The 25,940-nt window shown below is 36.7% G+C and overlaps 1 protein-coding gene across 1 annotated transcript in view; it reads right to left on the reverse strand.

Moving 5' to 3' along the window:
* Ranbp17 (RAN binding protein 17) overlaps nt 1–25,940 on the reverse strand; it is a 327,894-nt gene that overhangs the window by 243,829 nt on the left and 58,125 nt on the right. The window contains exons 13-14 of the mRNA XM_036198233.1: nt 23,513–23,618; nt 11,422–11,557 (exon numbers count right to left, since the gene is read on the reverse strand). Of these exons, the coding sequence (XP_036054126.1) occupies nt 11,422–11,557; nt 23,513–23,618 (242 nt within the window). The remainder of the gene's footprint in view (nt 1–11,421; nt 11,558–23,512; nt 23,619–25,940) is intronic.

Below are 25,940 nucleotides of genomic sequence, written 5' to 3' on the forward strand. Positions count from 1 at the left end.
TATATTTTTTAGCAGCTTTGAAAAATGCTAATCTTTCAAAAGTGTTCAGTGATCATTAATCATTAGGACAGTAAAAACCATTTTCAGAATGCTCATCTATCCTTTGTTTAAGCAAAACAAAAATTTAGTCTATTCATAGGAAAGAAAGAAAATTAAATGTAACAGACTTAAAGTATTATATTTCACTCTACTGAAGTTTCTATTTATCTGGTTAGTTACCACAGTAGTAAGAAGTCTCTCATAAGTTAGAGATAGCTAGTATGATGAAATAAGCAGAAATAAAAAAGCACATTTTCCTGCAATCAGTAGGAATAAATAACTGCATTGTAGCCATTGATGTGATGTAAAAGCTACATTTATAAGACTTTGAATACAGAATATGTGGGGAATGTTTTTTTAAATGTATTTAATAGCTGACCATCATATTGCAAATTAAATTGTGTCAGCTGAACAAAGCCAGAACTCTTCAGACTTAGACAATCATCTTCAGCACTTCCAGTTGGACTTTACGGAATTTCCTAGGAACATGTAAGTAGAAGGTGAACTTTAAAAACAACAGGACAGAAAGGTAATGTTAGAGAACTCATTGCTCTAATCTGGGAAACAGCACAATTGCCCTGACTGTCTTTTTGCTAACACGTGAGCTTTTATCATTTGTAGCACGGTAACACTACTAAATATATGTATGCTAATCACCTGCAATTTGGCTCAATCTTCCCACAGTTCTCAAGAAGCTGGATTTGTTAGCTTTTCTTCTTGTATACTAAACAAAAGCATGGACTAGAGATAAACATCACATGTAGTTGAGGAAGAAATAAACACACGCCCCCAAATAAGGCATTAAAATGTTTATTTAATATCAAACTGTTGTACTAAGAGTAATGAGTCAGACTAGTATCCCATGCCAACACCTGCTCTAACTACCCTGGCCCAAATGATCAGGCATTAGCATATAAATGTTTAGTAACTAACACCAGAGCTTCTAATTATTAAGAAAATATACTTAAATAATGCATAATATTCCTCACTGAGATATGTAGGGGATATTTGACACTATATGATCGCTGTCTTGAAGCGTAGCTTCCTTTTGGAGAATCTTATTTGCAAATTAATAGTTAATCTGACTTTCTTTATCTTGCCGGTTAAGTAAGAATCAATTCATCATAATATGTACTGGATGCTCAAGATTCAAAGAAGAGTAAACAATGCTGTGACATGACTCTTACAGATGGCAGATTCAGGGTTTCTGTAGCACACGCAAGATTCATTCTGGGTTCCCTTCAGCAGCCTACTCAAAAGGATTATAAGTAAAAGAAAACAACTACATTCAGAGATACAGCACTCATAGTCTGACACATTTCTAGTCGGTATTCAGATCTGCCTATGGCTCTATCATGGAAAAAAAAAAAGAGATAAATTCACATTTGACTCTCCTTTAAGCAACTAGAATATTTTTAAGAGCAGAATCCTACCCAAAGTTTCAAAACTGAAAGTTTCCTATTTCCATCTTATCAACTAGTCCACGATGTATTTAGCAGTCTCTGAATTTTAAACAATACCTATTATTGCTCCAGAAGAAAGGACTATCAAATAAATGGAAAGATCATGAACTGTGGACATAATTTCAATGATGAATTTTTTCTGAAGGAAAAGATCATATACCATGCACCTCATCTTCTGACTGTGAGGAAAGGCTCTCTTCTGCATAATTTCAATAAGATCAAAACACTATTTAAAATAATTACAACCAATGTATGGAAATAGGGAATATAAAATTTATTAACTATTTCTTTTATAATACATGGTTTTTAGTGCTGAAAATGACTTAAGGATACATCTCAGTTAATACAATACCTGACAACTTATTTATTATTTTTATTATTTCAATTTCTGAGAATCATTTAAAAAATTCTAACATCTTAAGTTATGATAAATAAATAGAAAAACAAGACACTTAGGGGTCCACTGCAGAAGAAATTATCATTTCTACCTTACTTAGAAAAATTAACTATCAGCAAAGCATAAATAACCGAAAGAATACAAAAAGATATTTGTAATATAAGATTGTGTGTGTGTGTGTATAAATATAGAGATATGCATATATAGAGAGCTAACTTTATAATTTATCCATAGTTCTCAAAAACTTATGAATATTTAACATTCTAATCATTAAAAATAAATTTTAAATGAGAACAAAACATAGATTTAAAATATTGTAAATAGTCAAAATTTCATCAAAATCTGTTTAGGTGAAAGTGTGTTTCCAGGGAGATATGACTATATGATTCACGTAGGATACGGATGTCAAATGATAGCATATTTAAAGGCATGACAAATAGTAAAGTCAACTCATCAAAGAATCCAATATCTGGTTTTCGAATTTGCATCTTATATTTCTCCAATGTATATCATAATCTCAGTTACCCATGCTGCTAAAACTTCAACTGTGGGCTGATTCCCTACCCTTTCTTGCTTAATGCTTAATGTTCTTCCATCAACATTTATATGCACTTAAGGAGTTAATACTTGAAAGTTTAACTCAGTTATTCCATTTATATCGTAAAGATATTTAAAAACAAACAATGTAGGCCTCTAGCTTGCCTTCCTAAACATTTTGAAGGTTATGAATTACAAGTACTACTATCTACCAAGAAGGAAAAATAGGTCAAATAATATACAAAAAATAATATAATTGAAGCAATGTGACAACATACCAGAAATCAACTTTGAAAAGTTTTTAAAACACTTCAAAGTTCTTGAAAGTCATTCAGCATTATTCGCTAATAATCAAGCTTCAAAATGTCATTTTAATTGTCACAGGTATTTTGCCCCTATAATCTGCACAATATGCTTGTTTCATTAGAATGTTTAAAATACTATTTAAAATGTTGTAAAATTGCTACTTAATTATATTTTCCTATAATGTGGCAAACACAAACATAAATTTTACTAATAAGTAAAATATATAGAAATACCTACAAACAGCAGTTAATTTACTATTTCCCTACTGGATTACACATGTGTGTAACAGTCTCTAAGTTACTAGTATGTTTTTCTACTTCATTAGTCAAGTGTTTTCCTACTCGATTTAACAGTAACTGTTAGCAGTGTAAGGTAGGAGGGCCTGACAACTGTAGGGAGAGAATGCCATCTGCTGCTCTGCCTGTGTACTCAACAGCAGGAAAAACTCCGGATAACGAGAAGAACCATTGCCCGAAACCCTTTAAACAGCCATACACAGAAAAATAGGACTCTTGGTTTTATTGCAGGCAATTTGAAAAGATATCAACAAGCGCTACTTTGTTAATGCATATTCTAAGTTATTCCACAGATATATAAGGATATAATATACTGATAAATCACTAGTTCATGTTTACAAAAATAGTTTTTACTTAAATACTGAGAAACAAAGGTCCAAAAGGGCAGAATGCTTGCCTAGTCTTAAAGTGTTATTTCTTATTTATAAGCTCCGATAACCTATGAATGTGATCTACACAAAAAGTGACATAATTTATCCTCCAAATAGGGATGACTTCTGAGAACAGAAAACAAGGCTATTAATAACAGTAACAAGTGCCAGAATATAAATCTTTGATGAATTTTGAGTGAATGGCACCACCCAACTTAGAAATCAGTAACTTGACTTCCCTCCCTCTATAACCAGAATCTTCCCAGTGCCTTGACAACCTTCTAAAAAAGCAAAGTGAAATTCTTCATAGGTGGTGCAGCTGTCCAGCCCCATTCACTAAATAGCTCTCTTCCCATTTAATTGTCTTAGGCATTCTTGTCAAAACTCAGGAGCTATACATGAACCCACTTGACATCTATGCTATTCCTGGGCGTGTGCCACACTGTCTTCCTTGTTGCTATGTAGAAAGTGTCAAATTAAAGCATGGCCCTTCCTGGGTTATTCAGTTCCACAAGTGTCCTGGTTATTCTAGGTCCTTTTTAATCTATCTAATGAATGCTAGGATATATGTGCCAATTCCTGCAAACAAAGAAACCAAGACTTTGGTAGGATGTTTGCTTTTTTTTTTTTTGGTTGATTCAAATACATGTAAATTGAACAGCTCTTTCTCTTTTCCTTTTTCCTTTTCCTTTTCCTTCCCCCCCTTTCCCCCTTTTTTCCTTTTCTTTCTTCCTGAGGAGGTAGTAGTATTTTGCTGGGTGGCACAAGTCAACCCAGAATTTGCTATGAAATCCAAGCTGTCCTCAAATTTGTGATCCTACTGCCTTAGACTCCTAAAGGCATAAACCACACCATGTTGGGCTCAAATATTTTTTGATTTCTCTTTTATATAGTTACTGATATTATTATATACTGCATACTTACTGGTGTAATTAGTTCCAATGGGTCCTTATGAATTTTTTAATATATAAGGATATATATATATAATATATAAGGATAGTTTCATTTCTTCTTCCTAGCCCACATGCCTTTTCTTTCTATTTACTTCTTAATTTCCCTGGCCAGAATCTACATCTCATTGAACAGAAGTCCAAATAGTAGCCATCATGGTCTTCTTCTTGACCTTACAAGGTGTTAGATTCTTTTGCCAATTTTTTTTTTTTTTAATTTTAGGGTTTTTTTCCACATTCATATAGGAATGTAAGCTTTTCAAAATTGTTCTTTTCCAAAGTTGCTTTGGTTGTCCACTGTTTAGTAGAATTCACTAGGGGACGATGTGAGTCTGCATTCTTTGATTCCTGACACATCCTCACGAGCTATTGTTACATGTCTACTCAAGGTTCTATATCTTAATGAGTCACCTTCAGGAATCTGTCTTTAAGGAACTGGGACATGTTACCCATGTTTTCTAATTCATTTGCCATCAGCTGCTCACAGTATTCCATTATAAACTCATTTCTTTAAGATCAGCAGTAACAACAGCTATTTCATTCTTCATTTCAGAGTTCTGAGTCCCCTCCTTTCTCTCTTCCTTTTGACAAACCACCTCAAAGTTTGTTGGTCCTAAAAGCAACGACTGCTGCTACAACTACTACTTGGGGCTTTGAAGATTTTACTAGTTTTGTTACTACGACTATTTGAGGCTTTGATTCTCTTGTTTTAAAATCTCCATTTCAGCCAGGCGGGTGGTGGCGCATGCCTTTAATCCCAGCCCTCAGGAGGCAGAGGCAGGTGGATCTCTGTGAGTTCGAGGCCAGCCTGGTCTACAGAGTGAGTTCCAGGACAGGCTCCAAAGCTACACAGAGAAATTCTGTCTCAAAGAAACCCAAAAACAAACAAACAAAAATCTCCATTTCATTTATTTCTGTCTTTGTCTTTATTACTTCCTTCTTCTTTCAATTTAATTTCTTTCAGTTTTTTCTAATGTGATAGGGCAGCTGATTTGAGATCTCTTTTCTTCCCAAGATACTGGAACCATGTATCTCAGGTTCCTCACAACCAGGATTATAGACCTTCACCACCATGTCCAGCTCTTTTCTTTTTATTTATTTTAAGACTTGTCTGGAAATCACAGCTATCTACTTGGCTCTCTCCCCATTACTGGAATCAAAAGTGTGCTCTAAAACCCACAGCCCCAGCTCTTTTTAATGTAGGTATTCATAGCTATAAACTGGTCTTCATTACTACTTTAATTGTATTTTTTACATTTTGTTATGTTGTATTTTCATTTTAATTCATCTGTAAGTATTTTAGATTTCTCTCTGATGGCTGAAACCCAGTGGGGCCTTGAGTTTGGTCCTCAGCAACAAAGATAGACAGACAGACAGACAGACAGATAGACAGATACAGTGATTGATTCCTTTGTGTTTAGTGAACATTCTTTGCTTATTTCAGTCACTTCAAATGTGTTAATTTTTTAAAATTGTATAGTAATGTGGTTACTTGAGAAGAATGTATATTCTGGTATTTAGGAGTAGAATAGTCTATAGATGTCTTCTGGTATATCTCGTTTATACTGGTATTCAAGTGAGTTATTTTGTTCTATTACTGAATGTGCTATTATGTCCTTGATGTTGGATGCACCAGTAGTCAGAAATATATGAAAGAAAGTTCACTGCTTGTGTTCTATTTAAATTCATAAGTGGGTATTTTATAATTATTTTACTTTCCTGTACCTTCCTTCAATTAAAAACTTACTGAAGGACTGGTCAGACAGTTCACTCAGTAAAGTGTTGGCCTCATAAACACAAGGACCTGACTTTGATGTCCAGAACCCCATACACAAGCAAGGTGTGCAGTTATATGTAATAGTAGCAATGGAGGGGTGGAGCCAGGACGATACCTGGGCCTCATAAACCAGCCAATCTAACCTAATAAGTGAGTTCCAGGATAAGTGACAGACTTTGTCTCCAAAAAGCAAGGTGGGCAGCAAATAAGAAATGACACCTGAGGTCCTCATATACTTGGTCTTAATACACAGTAGATATAGATTTGCAGTCACTTCATATTGAGTATAAACAGGAAAAAAAAAGAAACAGCAACATTTCCAGCACAAAACATGTCACAGAGTGGAATAAAGTGTCCAAGGAAGAGGCTGTAAAGTGGACAAAGGTTGGCCACTGGAGAAGCTCATCCTGTAAATAATGAGAACTACTAAAGAAATATGCAGAGGGGAAAATGTGTTTCCCAAAGACTGACAAACTGTGAAGCCTACAAGAGGGATGATAAAAACATAGCTAACTTGTTCAGAGAGGAAAATACATTGTTATAACACTTATGAAGACAACTACACAATCTAATAAAGCTAGAGACATATGCATTCTACAACTGAGCATTTACTTCTGTTATTGTTTTAAAGCTTGTATAAACGCAAGAAGAGATAAGAACAAGTATATTTACTACAAGATGTTTCGCAGAATTGAAAAACTGGAAATAGTGCACATTATCAACAGGAATAAATGAGTATATAATGTCAGAGTAATGCACTGTATACCATTCAAGTGCAATAAATAAATCTGTATGTCTCATGGATAAATCTCAAAAATAGAACTTATTAAAGCAGGAAAGTTCCTGCAGGTCCCAATGGCAGGTTACTTCTATATAAAGTTAATCCCATTGTATTTTGTATACAAATACACAGAAACATGAGCAAAGAATAGACCTACAGACGGCAATAACACACAATTTATGATAGCTGTTACTTCTGAGCAAAATGTGATTAAAAACAACGAAAACAGCAACAGGGTCAATGTTTAATGTAAAATATATAGGTATGAAGCAGAGAAAACAAAGCATTGAGACCTGACCAAGATGGATACCAGGCATGAGGAAGGAAGTTCGATACATTGCCCTCTCATTTTCCATGAAGATTACACAGGAGCAGTGTGGATAATGGAACATAGTAAGGGAGGGGGAGACCAGCAAGGAGAAGCACAATGAAAATCCTTTCAAGTCAGTGAGGAGCAGTGACAGTGCAGACGGAAGGGAGGAGGCGGGAGAAAAGGGTAGATGTCACACACACAGAAAAGAAAACCAGCAAAATTGGGCGGCAGAGCAGATACAAGAAATACAGTGGAAACATTCTGAACTCAGTGTAACTTTTCCTGAATATCAGAAAGCAAAGGAGGTTTTTACAACAGAGTTCCTGTATGAAAGAGCCTGTTCAATGTCCCAATGGACAGGCTAGGCAAAGTCGATGGCAGCGCAGGCTTTGGATAAGGCATCCAATCAAATATGGATCCGAAATACAGACACATTTATTCAAACATTCAAAGCCTCAGTTTCCATGTTTATAAAATGAAAACTGTTAACAAAATAACTATTTCCATACTGGTTTTACGAGAAACAATTCTTGTTAGGTTGTGAACAAAGAATCCGAGAGACTAACTGTTCAATAAATGACCAGCTTGATTTACGGCTTCTTTTTCATTCACAAGACATGGTTGTTTTTGTTTATTTTGTTTTGTTTCAGACAGGGTTTCTCTATGTAACCCCTGCCATCCTGGAACTCACTCTGCAGACCAGGCTGGCCTCAAACTCGGAGATCTGCCTGCCTCTGCCTCCTGAGAGCTGAAATTAAAGGCGTGGGCCACTACCTCCCTGCAGAGCCCACAGTTCTAACATATGTATCATGTATGACTCTTTGGTGACCCCACCTTGGTATCTGAACTATTTATTTATATGTTCTCTATAAGTTTTTAGAGAAATTGCTCAGTGGTTAGCATCATTTGCTGCTCTTCCACAGGACCTGTGTTCGTCCTAGCACCCACATCAGGTGATTCACAATTACTTCTAACTCCAGCTGGAGGAGGATCGGACACTGCTGGCTTCCATGAGCACCTACATCAGTATTTCATATCCACAAAAATATACATGTAATTTTAAAAAATTAAATATATCTTTTAGAAAAATTATCAAGATTCTTAAAATCCTACCTTACCTAAAAATATGACAAATTTCACCTAAGTCAGTATCATTTCCCAATATCAAAACTATAACCTGAAAGTACTAAGCTTGAGTTATAGGCCCATCTTCTAACTCTACAAAAAGCACATATTTAAGTTAGTAGAAAGTATGTAAGCTATACGCCAGGACAATAGGGGTTCTGACAATAATTAAGGTAGAAATAGAACTAACCCAAATTATAGTTTATATTTTGCTAACAAGTATAATGCAACATAATGCTAAAATAGGAGACATACACAAACAAACTTACAATTTGGGCACTAAGAAGGGGATATATTGATATGAAGCCTAAGACATTGATATGACAGGTAGAGAGAGACTTCTTTTTTTTTTTAACAGTCTTTTAATTCTGCTTTATTTTTTACTTATTTAATTGGACACACAAAAGTATACATAATGTATTGGTAAGGACTTCTTAAAAACAAGGTGCTGTCTATCCACTTCCTTTTCTGAGACAGGGTCTCAGTGAACCTGGAGCTGCCTGCCCATTTTGAAAACTTGAATGGCTGGCCAGCAAGCCAAGAACTACCTGTCTCTGTCTTCGAAGTTTCCTCCATTTTTAGGGTTACAGGCATATGCTGCCATACTCAGCTTTTACAGAGGTGTTGGGGATCACAAATCAGGTCATTATGCTTGCTCACCAAGCACTTTTACCTTTGAGCTCTTTCCCCAGCTCTGTTCTGAATATTTCTGATCTACAATTGGTTGAATTCAGCTGCAAAAGCCAGGAAATCGAGGGCTGGTCACATACAGTACTTATTAAATGTCCTAAGCTCTGCTGCAGTAGCAACAACAGCCTTCCTGATCTGCTAGTGGCAGTGCAAACAACTCTGGAAAGAAGAACAAACAGCAAACTGAGAACTCCACCAAGACCCCATCAGCAGACAAGCCAGACACAAGGAATGGGGGAAGGGCTGCCTCATGCCTGTTATTAGCCAAGAGGAATTTACTGGTTTGAGTCTAAAACTGTTTTTCTAAGGCTTCCATAAGGGGCTTGACTGACCCCTGAAAGCTGTTGGAGAGGTGACTGGATCATCACATAAAGGCTCAAACTTTACAACGGATTGATATATTATTAATTCATAGCTGAATACGCTATTAGAAGGAAAGGCCTGGTTGGAAGAAGTATTTTTGGAGGTGATTCTCTGAAAGGAACTTGTGCTGGGCTTTTCCTAAGATGAATAGCTCTATCTACTAGGCCTTCTTATTGTCACAATGCTCCTTACCACAGACCCCAAAAAAGTGGCTCAGTGCACACAAACTGTAACCTTTGCAACTACAAGCCCAAATACTCTTGAAGTTGTTTTTCTCGGAAACTTACTTACACAAATACCTTAAAATCATCTAGGACTAAATACTTCCGATAAACAGAATAAAGTGCAGGCACCAAAAATATTAAATTAAAAGAAGCAGTGATTTCTTTTATCAATCTGATGATATGTAGACCTTTTCCTAATATGTAAAGGAAATGAGCCTATCACTCACTTTTTTCATGAGGACCTTACATTAAAAGCTTATGTATGTGTGTGTATGTATATATGTGTAAGTTTTATATCTCAAACAAAAACTTTGAAGAAAATCCAAATCTCACCTATCTAAAACAATCAATCTCTTTTACATTTTTCCCAAGCACTTTAAAGAGAACAATCAGAAAACTTTTCCTTTCCACATTATATGGTTCTGACTTAGGATTTAAGCCAAATAAACCTGGTAGTAGTAATGTTTTATTAGTATCCACTGTTCCAAAACCAAAATAAAAATTCCTTGGAGACATTTTATGAGGCAATTATCAAAATCTGTTTTACATTTGATCTTCAAGCAGTACACCTAAGCTTAAGATGGACTATCCTGCATATATTTTGTCTTAGTAACTACCTTAAACAGTTACTCTTATTCTTGTTTCCTCCTAACTATGTCATTTGATGGTAGCTAAATTCCAATAAAATTCTAAATGTAAATAAAATGCCATATATATTCAAGCAAAAAAACATCAAATTATATCACATCCCTAAAAGGTAAAGAAAATTTTACCTGAAATGTTATCATAAAGGATAATCAGTCTGTCTTTCTTTTTCTGTTCCTCTCTGTAACCCCTCCCTTGTCCCTTACCCCCTTTTCAGTACCCTGGATTAAACCCAGGGCCTTATACTAAGCAAGTGCTTTACCCTCGTACTATGTTCCTAACACCCTAAAACAGTCCTAGAGTAAAATAATGTTTTGCAACTAGTAAATAATATTCTGTAGTATTTGTATATAACCTACACACATCTTCCCTGATATTTTAAATCTTCTCCAGATAACATACAGTATGTACAAGTGTTATAGTAATTTCAACATGTTTTTAGGAAAGATTGACAAAGAAAACAGTCAAAACATGTTTAACACAAATGTAATGTTATTTTCAATGCACAGTTGGTTGAACCCATGGATGCAGAATCCATAAACACAGAAGGACGTATATACTCCTAAGTATTCCCTTACGACTCACATAAACAAACTCAATAATCTTTTATTATGTTTCTAAATCAATTTATTTAAAACTTGCTGATGCTAACCTTTCAATTATCACATTACAAGTCTCCTAATATTATGGTGATTTAACTGCTGTCTGTTTGGTATACATCTAAATTCTCCTAGTCCATATGATTTAGCATGTAAAAAGCCAAGGAATGACTGGAATATATAGGAAATCCCTTAAATGTCAGACCACCCCGCCAACTTCAGAACTCTTAAAACAGAAAATCTTGTTTCTAACCCTGAAGTATAAAAATATTATCAATTAAGGTAAATTTGTAATCTAAGGTAGTTAATAACTATCCACATAAAAATATTATTCCTTTAGAGAAAATGATAAATGTATGTATAAAACAAGTAAATTAACTTTACAATGTGCTTCAATATCAATTCAACAGATGAATTCAGCTATCAATTACATGTCTGTGGTAGAGTTACATGATGTCTCTATCACTCACCTCCCACCTGGTATGTGCATATACCCATGTTCATCCCCAATAATACATTAAAGCTTTCAGACAGTAAAAACCTACCTTTGAGGTTCTCTGAAGCTGATCACCAACATATGTTTTACGAAACTGATCCAAAAACCAGAGAATTGCAAGTTCTATTTTTTCATTGGTGCAGCGAGGCAATCTGGTATCCATTAAAGATATAAGCTGAAAAACACTTTCCATGAAGGAAAAAAAAAGCTTTAATATAAATTCTCAAAGAAACAATATTAAGGTATTTATTACAAACATATAATCACTCTAAAAAGTGAGAAAATACTGACCTATAACCTCCTAGTCTTTACATAGGGATATAAACCTCTTATAGGCGAGCATATACATACTATTCCACTAAAGGTTACATATAGATGCATGACATATACATGTAAATAGAGAGATAAAAGTAAATATTCTTGTATTTTTAAAGGATATCAAATGTACAGTTATGTTCTTCACTTTATATTCTAAATATTTCAAAATCATGACTCAATCCTTTAAAATTAAGAATCCTATCTATGAAGTTATATTCAGTACTCTATAAAATTTTACCTACAACATACGAAAATATTGCCAAAAATTTTCAAGAAAATCAAGCTGTGTGTGTGCACAAGATGTGGTACTGCAGGTTGAACTTAGGTCCTTGTGCATACTAGACAAGCAATCCACAATTTATATCCCCCTTTTTGCTTTTCATTTGAAGCACAGTCTCACTAAGTTGCCTAAGCTGGTTTGAATTCACTTTGTAGCCTAAGCAGGCCTCCAACTTGTGATATTCCTGAGTACCTGGGACTATATACAGAAGTGCATTACCAGGCTCATTTCAATCATTTTTATTACCAAACTATGATACATTTTCAACTGATTATTATTTAAAAATATTATCATCAGCAAATTGTAAGTGAACGGGACATTAGGACAAATTTCTTAACTCTTACTTCTATATATCATTCTCACCCTTGCATTTTCAATGAAGACACCTTGAACATTGCATATTTTTATGAAAATTTCCTAGTGGGAGATTGTTAAGTCCCTTGCATTAACAAAATCAATACATTACGTCAGTGGAGGAGGGGTTAGTATTTGGTGTGGTTGAGGCAGGGTTCCACTGTATAATCTAAGCTGGCTTTGTATACACAGAAATCCTACACCTCAGCCTCCCAAGTGACAGGACTATAGATGCTCACCAACAAACCCAACCTAGTAAATTATATGATTTTTTTTTCAAGATAAAATGTTGAGACCTTGCCTAGCCCTGATCCACCTTGTTCATTCTATGTATGCAACATACTTGACTATCTAGAAATACATTTTATAATATACATTACACAAAGATACATGTAATATTCATCGCCAGATTCAATTTACTATCCTATATCTATCTTACGTTTTAAATTAATTTTAGTAAAAAGTATAGAAGAACTTAAATAAGTTCAAGTAACTTCATTAAGTTACCTCATTAAGTAACTTTTAGTTGTTTGTTTTATTGAGATAGGGTCTTACTTTGTAGCCCTGGCTGGCGTGGAACTTACTATATTGAATGGTCTGGAACTCATAGAGCTCCACCTGGCTCTGCCTCTTAAGTGCTGGGATGAAAGGTATACGCCACCACACTAGGCCTTCATTAAAAAATTTAAATCCATGTTATAAATACATAGTGCCAAGTACAAAGAAATGGATTCTGGAAAATTGTTTTGGATTCCCTTGGGAACCCAATTTAATAAGTATCCATTAAACCAACAAAAACTATGTAAAGTATATATTAGGTAATCAAAATACAAAAATGAGAAAGATACAGATATAGCCCCATCTACAGAAATTCACAAATATTAGATTTAACACATAGAATACAATTAACACATAGAATAATGAATGCCAAGTTGGATAACATAAGAAATGTTATAAAGAATTAACAAGGAGCTGAGTGGCAGTAGCACATGCCTTTAATCCCAGCACTCGGGAGGCAGAGTCAGGTGGATCTCTGTGATTTCGAGGCCAGCCTGGTCTACAAAGCGAGAACTACACAGAAAACCCTGTCTGGGGTGGGGGGTGGAGGTGGAATTAACAAGGATTCCTAGTATCCTGGAATAATAACAGTGTAAGGAGAGAGGATGTAGACATTTAGAAAGAGAACAAAAAATTGCTTGTTTAAGAATTTTTAAATGGAAGCTGGAGAGCTAGCTCAGTAGTTAAAAACACTAACTTCTCTTTCAGAGGTGCTATTTATAGTACCCACATGGCAGCAACTGTCTGTAAGTCCAGTTCTAGGGGAGTCAGTCACCTTCTGGTCTCCATAGGCGCCAGACATCCACCAGATGAACAGACATATTTGCAGGCAAAATACCCATATGCAAAATAAAAGTTTAAAATTTTTTTAAAATGTTCAATATAGGGATTCAACAACCAGTGACAAGAGACAAAGTAATAAGAAAGGCAGGAAGTTGGGCATGGTGGCCCACACCTTTAATCTCAGCACTTGGAAGGCAGAGGCAGACAGATCTTTGTGAGTTCAAGGACAGTCTGGTCTAGAGTTACATAGAGAAATCCTGTCTCCAAAAACCAAAAAAAACAAAAAAGAAAAAAGAAAAAAAGAAAAGAAAAAGAAAGAAAGAAAGAAAGAAAGAAAGAGGGAAGGAGGGAGAAAGGGAGACAGACAGACAGATGGACAGACACAGAGATATAGAGAGATGGGGAGAGGGAGGGAGGGAGGGAAGTAGGGAAGGAAGAAAGGAGGGAAGGGAAAGAAAGAAAGAAGAAAAAAGAAAGGAAGGAAGGAAGGAAGGAAGGAAGGAAGGAAGGAAGGAAGGAAAGCAGACATCAAGATTAAGTCAGGTAGAGGCTGATAAGTCATGCTGATAAAAAAACAACAAAAATCCATTTAAAAAAAAAAAACCCAAAGCATGAATGCAACAGAGGTCATCTTTATTCTGAGGAGAGAACTGTCAGCAGAGGGGTGTTCAAGTGCAGAGCACTAAAGCCTTTTGCTTTGAGAACTACAGTCCAAAGAAGCATTATCAGCAGCAACACCCTGCCAATAATTACCAATGGGCAAGTAGACAGTTGCCAGTGATGGTCAGCTGCTGACATAAAACTTTTAGAAAACTAGAAGAAAAGACCTTCACTCTGCATAGTCACCTCTGTGAACAATTCCTGTATAATATTAGAAGGACCAGCCTTTATAGTACACTTCCCAGGGGCTCAGGAGGGAAAACTATGAATGGCGAAGACTATTTTCAGGAAATAGAATCTTAGCAGACCAAGCTCTTAGTCCAATCATTTATTCTTCCAAATCTTCTTCTCCATCTCCCGTGCCCGGGGAGTCCTGGTATATATACACTTACAAGCAGTATTCCCTTGGCAGTGCAAAGCCAGGCTTCCAGGGTCAAATGGAAGGGTGATAAGAATCACATAGAGGGGCAGTTAACTGTAAATTATCATTTGCAACCCCAAAGGGAAGTGACTAATAGGGAAATGAATTAACTAAATGCTAAATTCGAGTAATATCTAAAAAGAGGGATCTTATGTGCTCAACTATAATTTTAAGCATGATTGATAGAAAATGTTAAGAATCTATAAGTTGCTAGGTCAATGGGAGAAAATGAAACTGTCTTCTATTTTCCTGTGGCTCCTATCTGTCCAAGCTATCTGCTGTTTTTTTCTGCAGAGTAGGGGAAGGTGTGCTTGGTTTTTCTGCAGGGTAGGGGAAAGTGTGCTCAGTTGCTAGGCAACCTGTGTACAGCTAGATGCCTCTGGTGATAGTTAAAGGGAGATCTGGAACTAAAGGTAAGATTTGGGGAAGGAGGAAGTTAAGCTTATTTGGCATATCCACTAGGCCTTCTCAAATGGGTAGTCTGGACACTTAAGTCTGTTCCTAGAGAGTACAGAGGTATCTCTGATAAGGTACTTTCCTCCATCTGGGGATGGACCTGGCCAGATGCTGCCAATGATGGTAATTACAGGGAGGCTTGAACTGGGGTTCAGGCTGTGCATAGCTATCAGTGCAGAAAGTTATCTAAATATTCCTACAAGTGGTTAGGTAAGGAGTTAGAGGTCTATAAAGTTAGTAAGGCTATAAGAAAAGGAAGGTCTGAGCTAAATTGTACAAAGCCATCACTTAAGGTCCACCTGACCTAGGCAGTGTCTCTGTGTGGAATTTACCTTGAATCAGGAGACTAGCATGTGGTGGTCTAGACTGTTATTTCTGTTAGTCCTTGAAAGTGGCTAAGGGAGATATCTGATTCCAGTGCTGAAAGGGGAGAAACGAATGGTCTGAGGGGAAGGAAGCCTTTCCTGAGGCTGTTCTCCAAATACCTAGAATGTATATGTCCAGAGAGTGATCAGTCCACACTGTTAGGAATTCTTAGGGAAAAAATCAAATGGGAAAACTATGAAGGCACACATGATTTTCATAACAGAAGACAGCTGATATATAACAAACCAAATAACTCCTTGGAATTTGGCTTCCTCTGAAGGAATTCCTTCATCCCTTCAGGTTAGGTTTTGCCATAACCAGCTGCGTTCTTATAATATATTCCTGCGGCCCGTAGCAAATAATCTCCTGACATCAGGGAGGGAGAAAAAGACAAAACTAAGAGAGATACAGGAAAGCCAGAAATGTTTTCATGAACAGATGCTAACCCTAGAGCAGACTGCCAAAGAGGAACTGGACAACATGCCACTTTGGGGCAAGCAGCTGCTGGTGTGCTCCGAATGCTAGTGCTTTCCTTATTCTTATGCCCAAACTACCTAATCTGGGGAAGCCTTTTTTGTGTGTGGCCAGGTAGACAGACTATAGTCACTGCAGAAGACTAAAGACCCCTCAGGAAGACACTGCTGAGTTCTCAGGGAAGCCAGCTGCTCCAAAAGTTCTGAACAGAGATTGTGAAGGCCCATTCCTACTAACCACTGAGTGAGTGACCATCTGGCTCTTCTGAATTTGAATGTGCTGTATTCTGGAAGAGACTGCACAGAGAAGCAGCAGGAAGACCAGATGGACCCCAACCTCAGAGGCTCAAGAAAAGCTAAAGTGGTTATGGGGACCACTGATCAGGAACACCAGATCATACCAATGACACAGAGTCTGGCTCCAAGCATGGCAGAGAACAGATGTACAACAAAGAGGTACAAAAACCTCAAACAACTAGAGTTCAGGCCAAGTGGAAGGTTTGAGAGAAATGTGACATGAACAAGAAGACCTTTTGTAGTGGATAGCAGGGTAGATTTAAGGAAATCTCTGACACATGAGATCAAGACATATGGATGGGACATAGAGCTATAGGAGATGCTACAGGCATAAACAGAAGTGCCGTTCACCCTAGAATCTACCAATCTAATGCCAGATGGAACACTGGGATTTGGTGCCACCACAGGAAGGAATGGTCATGTTGCTGCAATGGAAGGAGGTGCAGCAGGTAGAACTCCTCCTGTATGGACTGTGCAAGAGCTGAATTTGCTACAAACATTGCCAATAATAAAACTGCAGTGACTAGTTCCCTAAAACCCTTAAAAGAAGGACTCTTTTGGAACTAGCCAGAATTCGACTGCTCTAGGAAGCAAAGGGAAGAGTCAAACTTAACAATTCGGTCTCTGGGTATACTGTTAGAATAATCTGGGGGAGGAAGAACTTTCCTACAGTCTTAATGGGATTAAGGGGCTGAGAAACCACAATAAAACAAGCTCAGTTCATCACATTACTCTTGATCATTTTTGTCCACTATATTTTGTTTTCTTATCCTTATCCTCCTCAATACCAGAGACAAACCACACATACCACACAACTTAAACACCCCCCCCATGACCCAAACTTAACTTCTTCCATTCACTTTCAGATAAAAATTCGAGAAATGTGGACGAGATCGTAAGTGCACATACAATTCTGCTATATCCCAGAACCCATTCATGTCTTGAGAAAGACATTTTCTGTTACAGACTGTTATTTTAGTATACCTTTGAAATGTCTTGTGTTAACTTGCTTTCATTTTTTTTCTTGGTTAAGAACAACCTTTTATGTCTATAATGATGGCCTTTCTCAACTTTCTATGATAGGCTTCCACAATTTTGGGAACAGGGCTGCTATATACTAAACGTACCTCTTACCCTTACCTTATATAGTTGCATAGTGTATTTGTTATTTGGATACTGTCTTAGGGTTTCTATTGCTGTGAAGAGACACCATGGCCACAGCACAGCAACTCTTATAAAGGAAAATATTTAATTGGGTGGCTTACAGTTTCAGAGTTTTAGTCCATTACCATCATGTGGGACATGGTGGCATGCAGGGAGACATGGTGCTGGAGAAGGAGCTGAGAGTCCTACATCATGATCCAAAGGCAACAGAAAGTGATATGAGACACTGGGTGTATCTTGAGCATAAGAAACCTTAAAGCCCACCCCAAAAGTGACACAATTCCTCCAACAAGGCCACACCTCCTCCAAAACACCACACCTCCTAATAGTGCCACTCTCTATAAGCTTATGAGAGCCAATTACATTCAAACCACCACAGGTATTACATTTTACTGGTCCCTGATACTTTAAATTTAGAGGTCCCCCCCCCCGAGAAATGGAGCAGTTATGTAGTATCAACTTATTAAAACACATTTTAAACCTTAGGAAAATACCCATGGAACATTATTCCTGAACATAAAGAAAGCAATGAAATGATCAGATCTGGATTTTAGAATGATTGCTTGGCTACAGAGAGGAAGGAAAGAATCCATTCTAAAATTATACCACTTTAATCCAGGTAAAAGATGAAAGCACAAAAGAAAAAGGTAGATTTTCTGGAATAACTACAAAGCGATTTAGATAGCACTCGAGTATGTGGAGACTAGAAAGAAAAATGAAGGGAAAGATAAGACTGACCCTCCAGACACAGGCTTAGGCAACTCAGTGGTCAGAGATTAGACATAGGAAGACTTAGGGCTAAAGAAGGCAGAAGACAGAAGTTGAATTCTAGTCATCCAATTGCAGATACATGCAGGGTGAAACATTCACGTGAAACAGTTTTCAGTAGATCTTTGAAAGTTGGAAGACAAGAATTACCAAAATGAGAAACTGTGAGCGATGTTGTGAGTTCACCAGAACTTGCCCTGGCAACAAGCCACAAATGTACACAGTATCTTTTATCAGTGAATTAGAGACAATCCTACACTCTCTTGGATTGCAAAGCAGAAGAGAAAATGCATCACTGAGTGAAAGCGTTAACACTTACTCCTCCTGTTACTTTAGTGCAGTGCACAAACCATGTAGAGGTAGTAAGAACTACAAGGAAAGCTCAAGTAGGTTATGGCCTATTTGGATAGGGTGGTTAGAGAGGAAGAGTAGACATCCACATTCCTCCTATACAGACAACAGTGTTCTGCTTCCAATTACAGCAACTCCCACATATGTAAGTGCTATTTTGCAATTGGACATAAGATGACATTTTAAGTTTAGAATCCCAATATTCTAAAATACATATAATATCTATGTTGTTCACAATCAAGCATATATCCACTTGAATATGTGTTTCCCTGCTTGCACAACCCATCAATCTCAGCACTTGATCACTTAGCCTCTAATATCCTCTACTTGTCTTGAAGCCCCAGAAGGGATTCATATAATTCCTAAAGTTACTAACTCCACACCAGGGAAACAAAAGTCAAAACTCATTGTATCTTCAGGCAACTCAACAGGATCAGATCAACAGAAAGCTCTAACATCTCCAGTTCCCCCTTAAGTGCACTAAGGTGGAGATAGAAGTTAAAGACCCCAGGTACAGACCTCAACCAATAAGAAGCAGGACTTGGAAAGAAGACAACAGCAAGTTGCTTGCCCTTAGTAAACCCTACCACAGCTGTTGTGAGGAAGAGTGGCTGCATGTAGCCTAGGGAAAATTGCTGTAAAAGTTTCTCATACAACTCCTGTGTATGTTGGTTCTCATTATTAACCTCAATGTTCTTCTACAGTCATTGAGAACACTGGAAATACAGGGTTAGCTTTTGCAAGCCTCTGGGCACAACCTGTCAGTGCACTGACTTCTTCTGTCTACTTCTAGTCAAGGACACAGTACTTACATACATGTTAACTTGTTAGCACAGAACTCCCAGTAGTAAGACTGTGTCTGAACAGTTTCCTACACGTTTCCTCTGAGACTTATGACGGCCTTCTTGTGTAGGAACACTATCCAGTATGTCAACTCTCTAGGTGGACCATTTTAAGCAGTGAAAGAAAGAATAAAACATGACTGATGTGGTGATGAGGAGCCTGGAAAGCACACGGATTGATACTGTGAGTGTCGAGACCAAAAGATGGAAGCTGTCTCACACTCGGCTGAGAAACCAAGCAACAAGCAAGTATGGAGTTTTTGTTGTTTTTGTTTTTTATCCTTAAATATGTTTGCAAATGACAGCAAAACACTATGAGAAATGATTTTATGTTTATAAGCAAATTTATCACAAAGACGAATCCCAAAAACAGTAACCAGAGCAATAAGAGCTGACAAGTATCTTCTCTTATTTTCCTCTATCCTTAATTCTCTGAAAAATACAACTTATCACAATATCTTAATAAAATACAAGCTCGTAAGTTCCATTTAACCCTATTTTCTAGGGAATGCAGGTTAGTAAAAAGACAAATAATTAAAGTTAAATAGTTTTGTTGTTTAAAGAAAAAATGAGTTTTCCTCTAATGAGCAGGTGGATATCTGCTTTATGTCCTATTACCTATTATTTTTCTAGAAAGTGCCAGTATTGCTAAATAATGAAAATCTTTAAAATAGCAAACCAACAATAACAGAAGCACCTCATTTCCAATTTACAAAATATGCAATATTACTTAAAAGATACAGGGCTTATTTTTCATGTACTTAAAAATTACAAAAGCATTTTACAAAGGCCCTAAACAGTTGATACTCACATTTTCAAGCAACTTAAACTGGTGTAAGAAATAGTAAGTCTTGGTAAAAGTAAGTATGTTTTTATATATTCAGGTTCAAGTTTTATCTTTTTTTTTTTTTTTTTTTTTTTTTTGGTTTTTCGAGACAGGGTTTCTCTGTGTAGCTTTGCGCCTTTTTTCTGGAACTCACTTGGTAGTCCAGGCTGGCCTTGAACTCACAGAGATCTGCCTGGCTCTGCCTCCCAAGTGCTGGGATTAAAGCCGTGTGCCACCACTGCCCGGCTTCAAGTTTTATCTTTTTAAAAATTAATATTTTGCTTGGCAGTGGTGGTGCACGCCTTTAATCCCAGCACTCAGGAGGCAGAGGCAGGTAGATCTTTGTGTACTTGAGGCCAGCCTGGTCTATAGAGTGAGTTCCAGGACAGGCTCCAAAACTACACAGAGAAACCCTGTCTCAAGAAACCAAAATATGTATCTTAATTAAAATACAATTAGAGGTTCAAATCTTATTAAAAGGATAGTACACAGGATGAAAGGATATACAATGAAAAAAATTCTACTCACAATTACAATACATTTATCAAGACCTTAAGAATATATTTAAGGCTAATGATATGGCTCAGTGGGGTAAGAGTGGTTAGCATGCAAGCAATAGAACTCAAGCTCAAATCCCCAGCAAACACAAACAAGCCAAGTATGGCCACATGTGCCTGTTAACTCCAATATTGCAAGGCAAAGATAGGCAGATCCCAGATGCTTGTTGATCAGCTAGCATAATCATGAGTCTTAGGTTCAATGAGAGACAGTGTCAAAACTAAGGTGGAATATAGTAGTAGAAGACTCCCAACCTCCTTGTCTGGCCTGATATGCATGCACACTCACATACACATTTGCCCAATGTGGTGGTTTGAAAGAAAATAGCCCCCAAAGGGAGTGGCAATATTAGGAGGTGTGACTTTGTTGGAGAAGTATGTCATTGTGGAGGCAGGCTTTGAGGTCTCAGACAATCAAGATACCATGCAGTATCTCAGATCACTGCAAGATGTAGGATTCTCAGTTACTTCTTCAGTACCATGTCTGCCTGAATGCTGCCATGTCCCACCATTATGAACCTTAGAACTGTAAGCAAGCCACCCTAATTAAATGTATTTCTTTATAAGAGTTGCTGTGATCATGGTGTCTTGTCACAGCAATAGAAACCCTAACTAATACACCCATACATTATTCACACATCCCAGCACACAGACACACAGAATATATTTAAGAATAATGTAACAACTATGTATTATTTTTCAAGATTTTACTGGAGTAATAGTATTGTAACAACAGACTTCTAGATCAATGGAAACATATGAAAGACCTAAGAAAAGACAAAAAAAAAAAAAAAATTCTGTGTAAGATGTAAGTGGCGGGGCTGGAGAGATGGCTCAGAGGTTAAGAGCACTGTCTGCTCTTCCAGAGGTCCTGAGTTCAATTCCCAGCAACCACATGGTGGCTCACAACCATCTGTAATGAGATCTGGTGCCCTCTTCTGGTCTGCAGGCAGAACACTGTATACATAATAAATAAATAAATCTTTTTTTTTTTTTTTAAAGATATAAGTGGTATTACAAACCATTAAAAGATAGAGTTGGTCTTGGTTAATAGTTTGAACACCAAAATATTGAGAACTTTAATATAAACAGAATTATTATAAGTAAGTTTAAAAAGATAAGCACAAGAGAAAGTGAGGTATGGGCCAAGGAGATGACTTAGTGGACAAAGTTTATTGTGCAAGCAAGAAAACAGGAGTTGGAATCCCCAGAACCCACAAAAAAGGTGGGCAAGTATAGTGGCCAGTTTTAATCCCCACCCTCAGGAGGTAGAAATAGGTGATTCCTGTGGCAAACTGCATAGGCAGACTGGCTAAATCAATGACATATCTTACTGCAGTAAATAACTGGAGAGTGATGGAGGTAGCACCTGATATCTTTTTAGGCCTCCACATGCACACATCTGCACATGTACCCACACACATCTGTATCCACTCACAGAAATGAGCACACATACACACATATACTACACGTGCAAAAAAAGAAAGGGTAGATGATATATATATAAATATCAATAATAAAAATTAAAATTATAAAGAATGAAAAAGAATGCTAAATGTCATATAGAACTAAAGAATACAAATTAACACAAGCCATTTGTTATACTAACCTATCAACTATAATAATCTTAGATAATGTTGACATCTACAGGCTTTGGGTTTGGAAGATAAAATGGTATATTTGAGTATCATATCAAATATTTGAGACACTATGTCAGATTTCAGGGCTTTTTAGATTTTAGAGTATTTGCTACTTGTGTTGGAATTCAGTTTCAGATTTTAAAGCACTGTGGATTTTAGGTTTTCAGATTAAGGACACTAAACAAGAGGACAGTTCTTCCAGAGGCCAACTGGTAATACTTATTATGAGTCTTTAAAATGTTATAGACACTTTGATGATTCATTCAACTTTATGAAATTAACTAATGAAATTCTTTCAATCTATAAAACCAATGTTTACTTGGAGGCAATTTATAATAATAAAGAAAAATTGAAAAGCAACATAAAATTTGAAAATCAACTTTATGGCATAGTCCAGCTTATTTAATTTTTAAGTTAAATGTTCACAAATTGTGTTTAATTTAAACAAGTATGTGTGTATAATACATCAATATTTACCAGGCATTGTTCTAAGCATTAAAAAGAATGATATTCAGTTGAATCTTTTAACAGCCCCAAATTAGATATTTTCTTTTTTTTTTTGCTATAAAACAACGTTGTAACAATTTCTGCTTTTAAGAAGGTTGAAAATACACATGCGGGGTCCTTACAAAGCTGACAATAGTATTCTGAAAATTCCTATGATATTGATTTTCATTGGAATTTTAAACCTTCACCAAAACAAAAACTACATGGATGTGCAGGAAATATAGTATTTGATCAAAATATGTGGAAAAGTAAGCTGTTCACATTATTCACAGGAATATCTCTCAGTTTAGGAAAGTGTTAAAAATACCAATAGCTTATTAAGGCTGTGATCAATAGCACCAAGGGGTTAAAAAAAAATCAAGTAAATTTGAGCCTATTTGTTGAAGAATCAAATAATCTCTGTGCACTGATTTTTCTCATGAGTAAAAAGTGAACCAATGGCATCATGTTATACTAGGCCATATAAAGCTAATTCAAAGGCTAAATTTCTTAACTGTGTAGCAAAGAACGGTTACTCACCGACAAGACAATTCTCCATCCATAGCATCATGCTCATCTGTGCTTGTGTATGTTAATCTCCCTCCTACAACTGTGCCAACTAAATATATCAGCCATGCAAGACGTCCTTACAACAAGAAAGAAAAAAGATGAGAAGTATTGATATAAGATTATTTTTTAGAAATCCATAAATGAGCAAAAACGTACATTCTTCTAAACAAATAATTAACTATTATAAAGTCAGTTTTCAACAGACAGTAGAGCATTGGGGCTCATGTTTATCAAGACAGTGATAATAGCAGGTCTTCCAGCAAGGGGGAAAAATAGGTATGAATCCCAGTTCTACCAATCTGTTTCAATTTTATGAGTTACTTACCTACCTTGTAAAGTCTTAAGATTATCATTTGCAAATGGAGAAAAGTAAAATGTGATTGAATTTAAACTTTATAGATCTGGCCATGGTGATCCACACCTTTAATCCCAGCAGTAGGGAGGCAAAGGCAGGTGGATCTCTGAGTTGAGGCCAGCCTGGTCTATTTAGTGAGTTCCAGCAGAGTTACACAGTCTCAGAAAGCAAAAAAATTAAACTTCCTAGGACCTTAAATGTACTGTGTATAACCAACCATTCCTGTCATCCGGCCAAAAGCACTGTAGCTATGGTCACATGGTGCCTGAAGGTGATCCAGCACTGAGGAGAGGTGGGGCTAGGGAAGGAAGACAGTAAGGGCTCCATGAAGCCCTGGCTAGCCTGGGCTGAGATAGTGACATTCCGCCCCCACCCCATCCCCGGCCCTCTCAGAAAGTGTTACTGTCGGTGCGTATGATAGTATAGATAGCAGTGACAGGACTTGGAAGTGGGAGGCATAAGGAAGGCAAATCTGAGGTTAGATTGCACTCCACAGGGACTTCCAGGCCACTCTGGGGTACATATCAAGACTACACACAACAACAAATCCTCTTCACCAATAACCATCTCTGTTCTCAATGGTTAATTTTATGAGGGTGTCTGTCTACACATTTTCATTTTGAAACTACTCTGCTCATAACATTACAGGTAATAATAAATTTACTCTCTTTTAGACTTCTTTTCATATTTTAAAATACAATTTTTTTCTATGCACTTCACTGGTTACTGAGTTACCTTAATGGTTAAAAATACCAAAGATTACACAGCTTTAAGTAATGGAACAAAGAGCTAGGGAGTTAACTTAGTGAAGCATCTGCTTCATAAGCACCTGAGTTTGGTCTTCAGAACCCACATAAAACAAGCTGGGTGTAGTTGCACCCACTTGTAAGCCCAGCACCAGGAAGCAGAGACAGGCAGACTACTGGGGCTCTCTGGCCAGCCAGCAGTCTAGCCTATGTGCTAAGTTGCTGGCTAGTTACTGAGAGACCCTGACTCAAAAAACATCAAAGAACACAGAAGGAGCAATATCTGATATTGGTCTATGGTTTCCACCTAAATGTACACATGTGTGTGTTCACAAATAAATGAATACACACACACACACACACACACACACACACACACACACACACACCTCATCCCACCAAAGGGGAAGTATCTATAACTTTCACAAACTTTACTTTAGAGAAGCCAAATTAATAACATTACGAATGGAATTATTAACTAAATGAGTTTTAAGGAGCATTATATTAGGTCTCTGGATTTATCAATCTAAGTGCTAGATTCTCTAAAAACTTCTGAGACCTGTAGGAATATTTAAAAACATAAAAATGTCATTTCATAAAGAAATTTTGCATCATTTTTGAAAACTGATTTTTCAAAGATAAGCAAACTATTTCACAATTCCAAGTTAATCACATTTCTTTTATTAAGATATCTTGGAGTCTAGAGTGATGGCTCAGTGGTTAAGGCACCTACACTGTGGCTCACAACTGCCTATAACTCTAGTTCCAGAGGATGCAATGCCCACTTCTGACCTCTGTAGACACCAGGCATATACCGGGGGCATGGAGGCAAAATATTCATACACATAAAGGCAAATTTTTAAGAAAAGAATATTCATGTGACCTGTGTACTTGTTTAAATATGTTGAATAGTTAAGAAAAAGCTTGTGCTTGTTAAATGGTTGTGTCTGATGGAAATGCTACAGCCCAATAGTAACAATAAGAACAATGCTTTGATATTTCTGGATATGGTGTTCTGATTATATAGACCATCATCACCAAATAATAAGAATCAGCTGTATCTCTTAGAATCCTAGCAATCGTAAGGCTCTTCAGTGACTCCAACCTGTGAACAGACTAACAGTTGCACTGTGTCATTTCTAAAATAAATGTACTCTGAAAGACTACAAGTGTAATTTTTATTGAATGTAACATTTTCCCTGCCCTAAGAGAGTTACTCTTTTTTAACTATTCTTCTATAAGTCAGGCATGATACACTTACCTACAGTCCCATGACCTGAGAAGACTGAGGCAGAAA

The sequence above is a fragment of the Onychomys torridus genome, chromosome 8 (assembly GCF_903995425.1).
Source record: "Onychomys torridus chromosome 8, mOncTor1.1, whole genome shotgun sequence".
Lineage (NCBI taxonomy): Eukaryota > Metazoa > Chordata > Mammalia > Rodentia > Cricetidae > Onychomys > Onychomys torridus.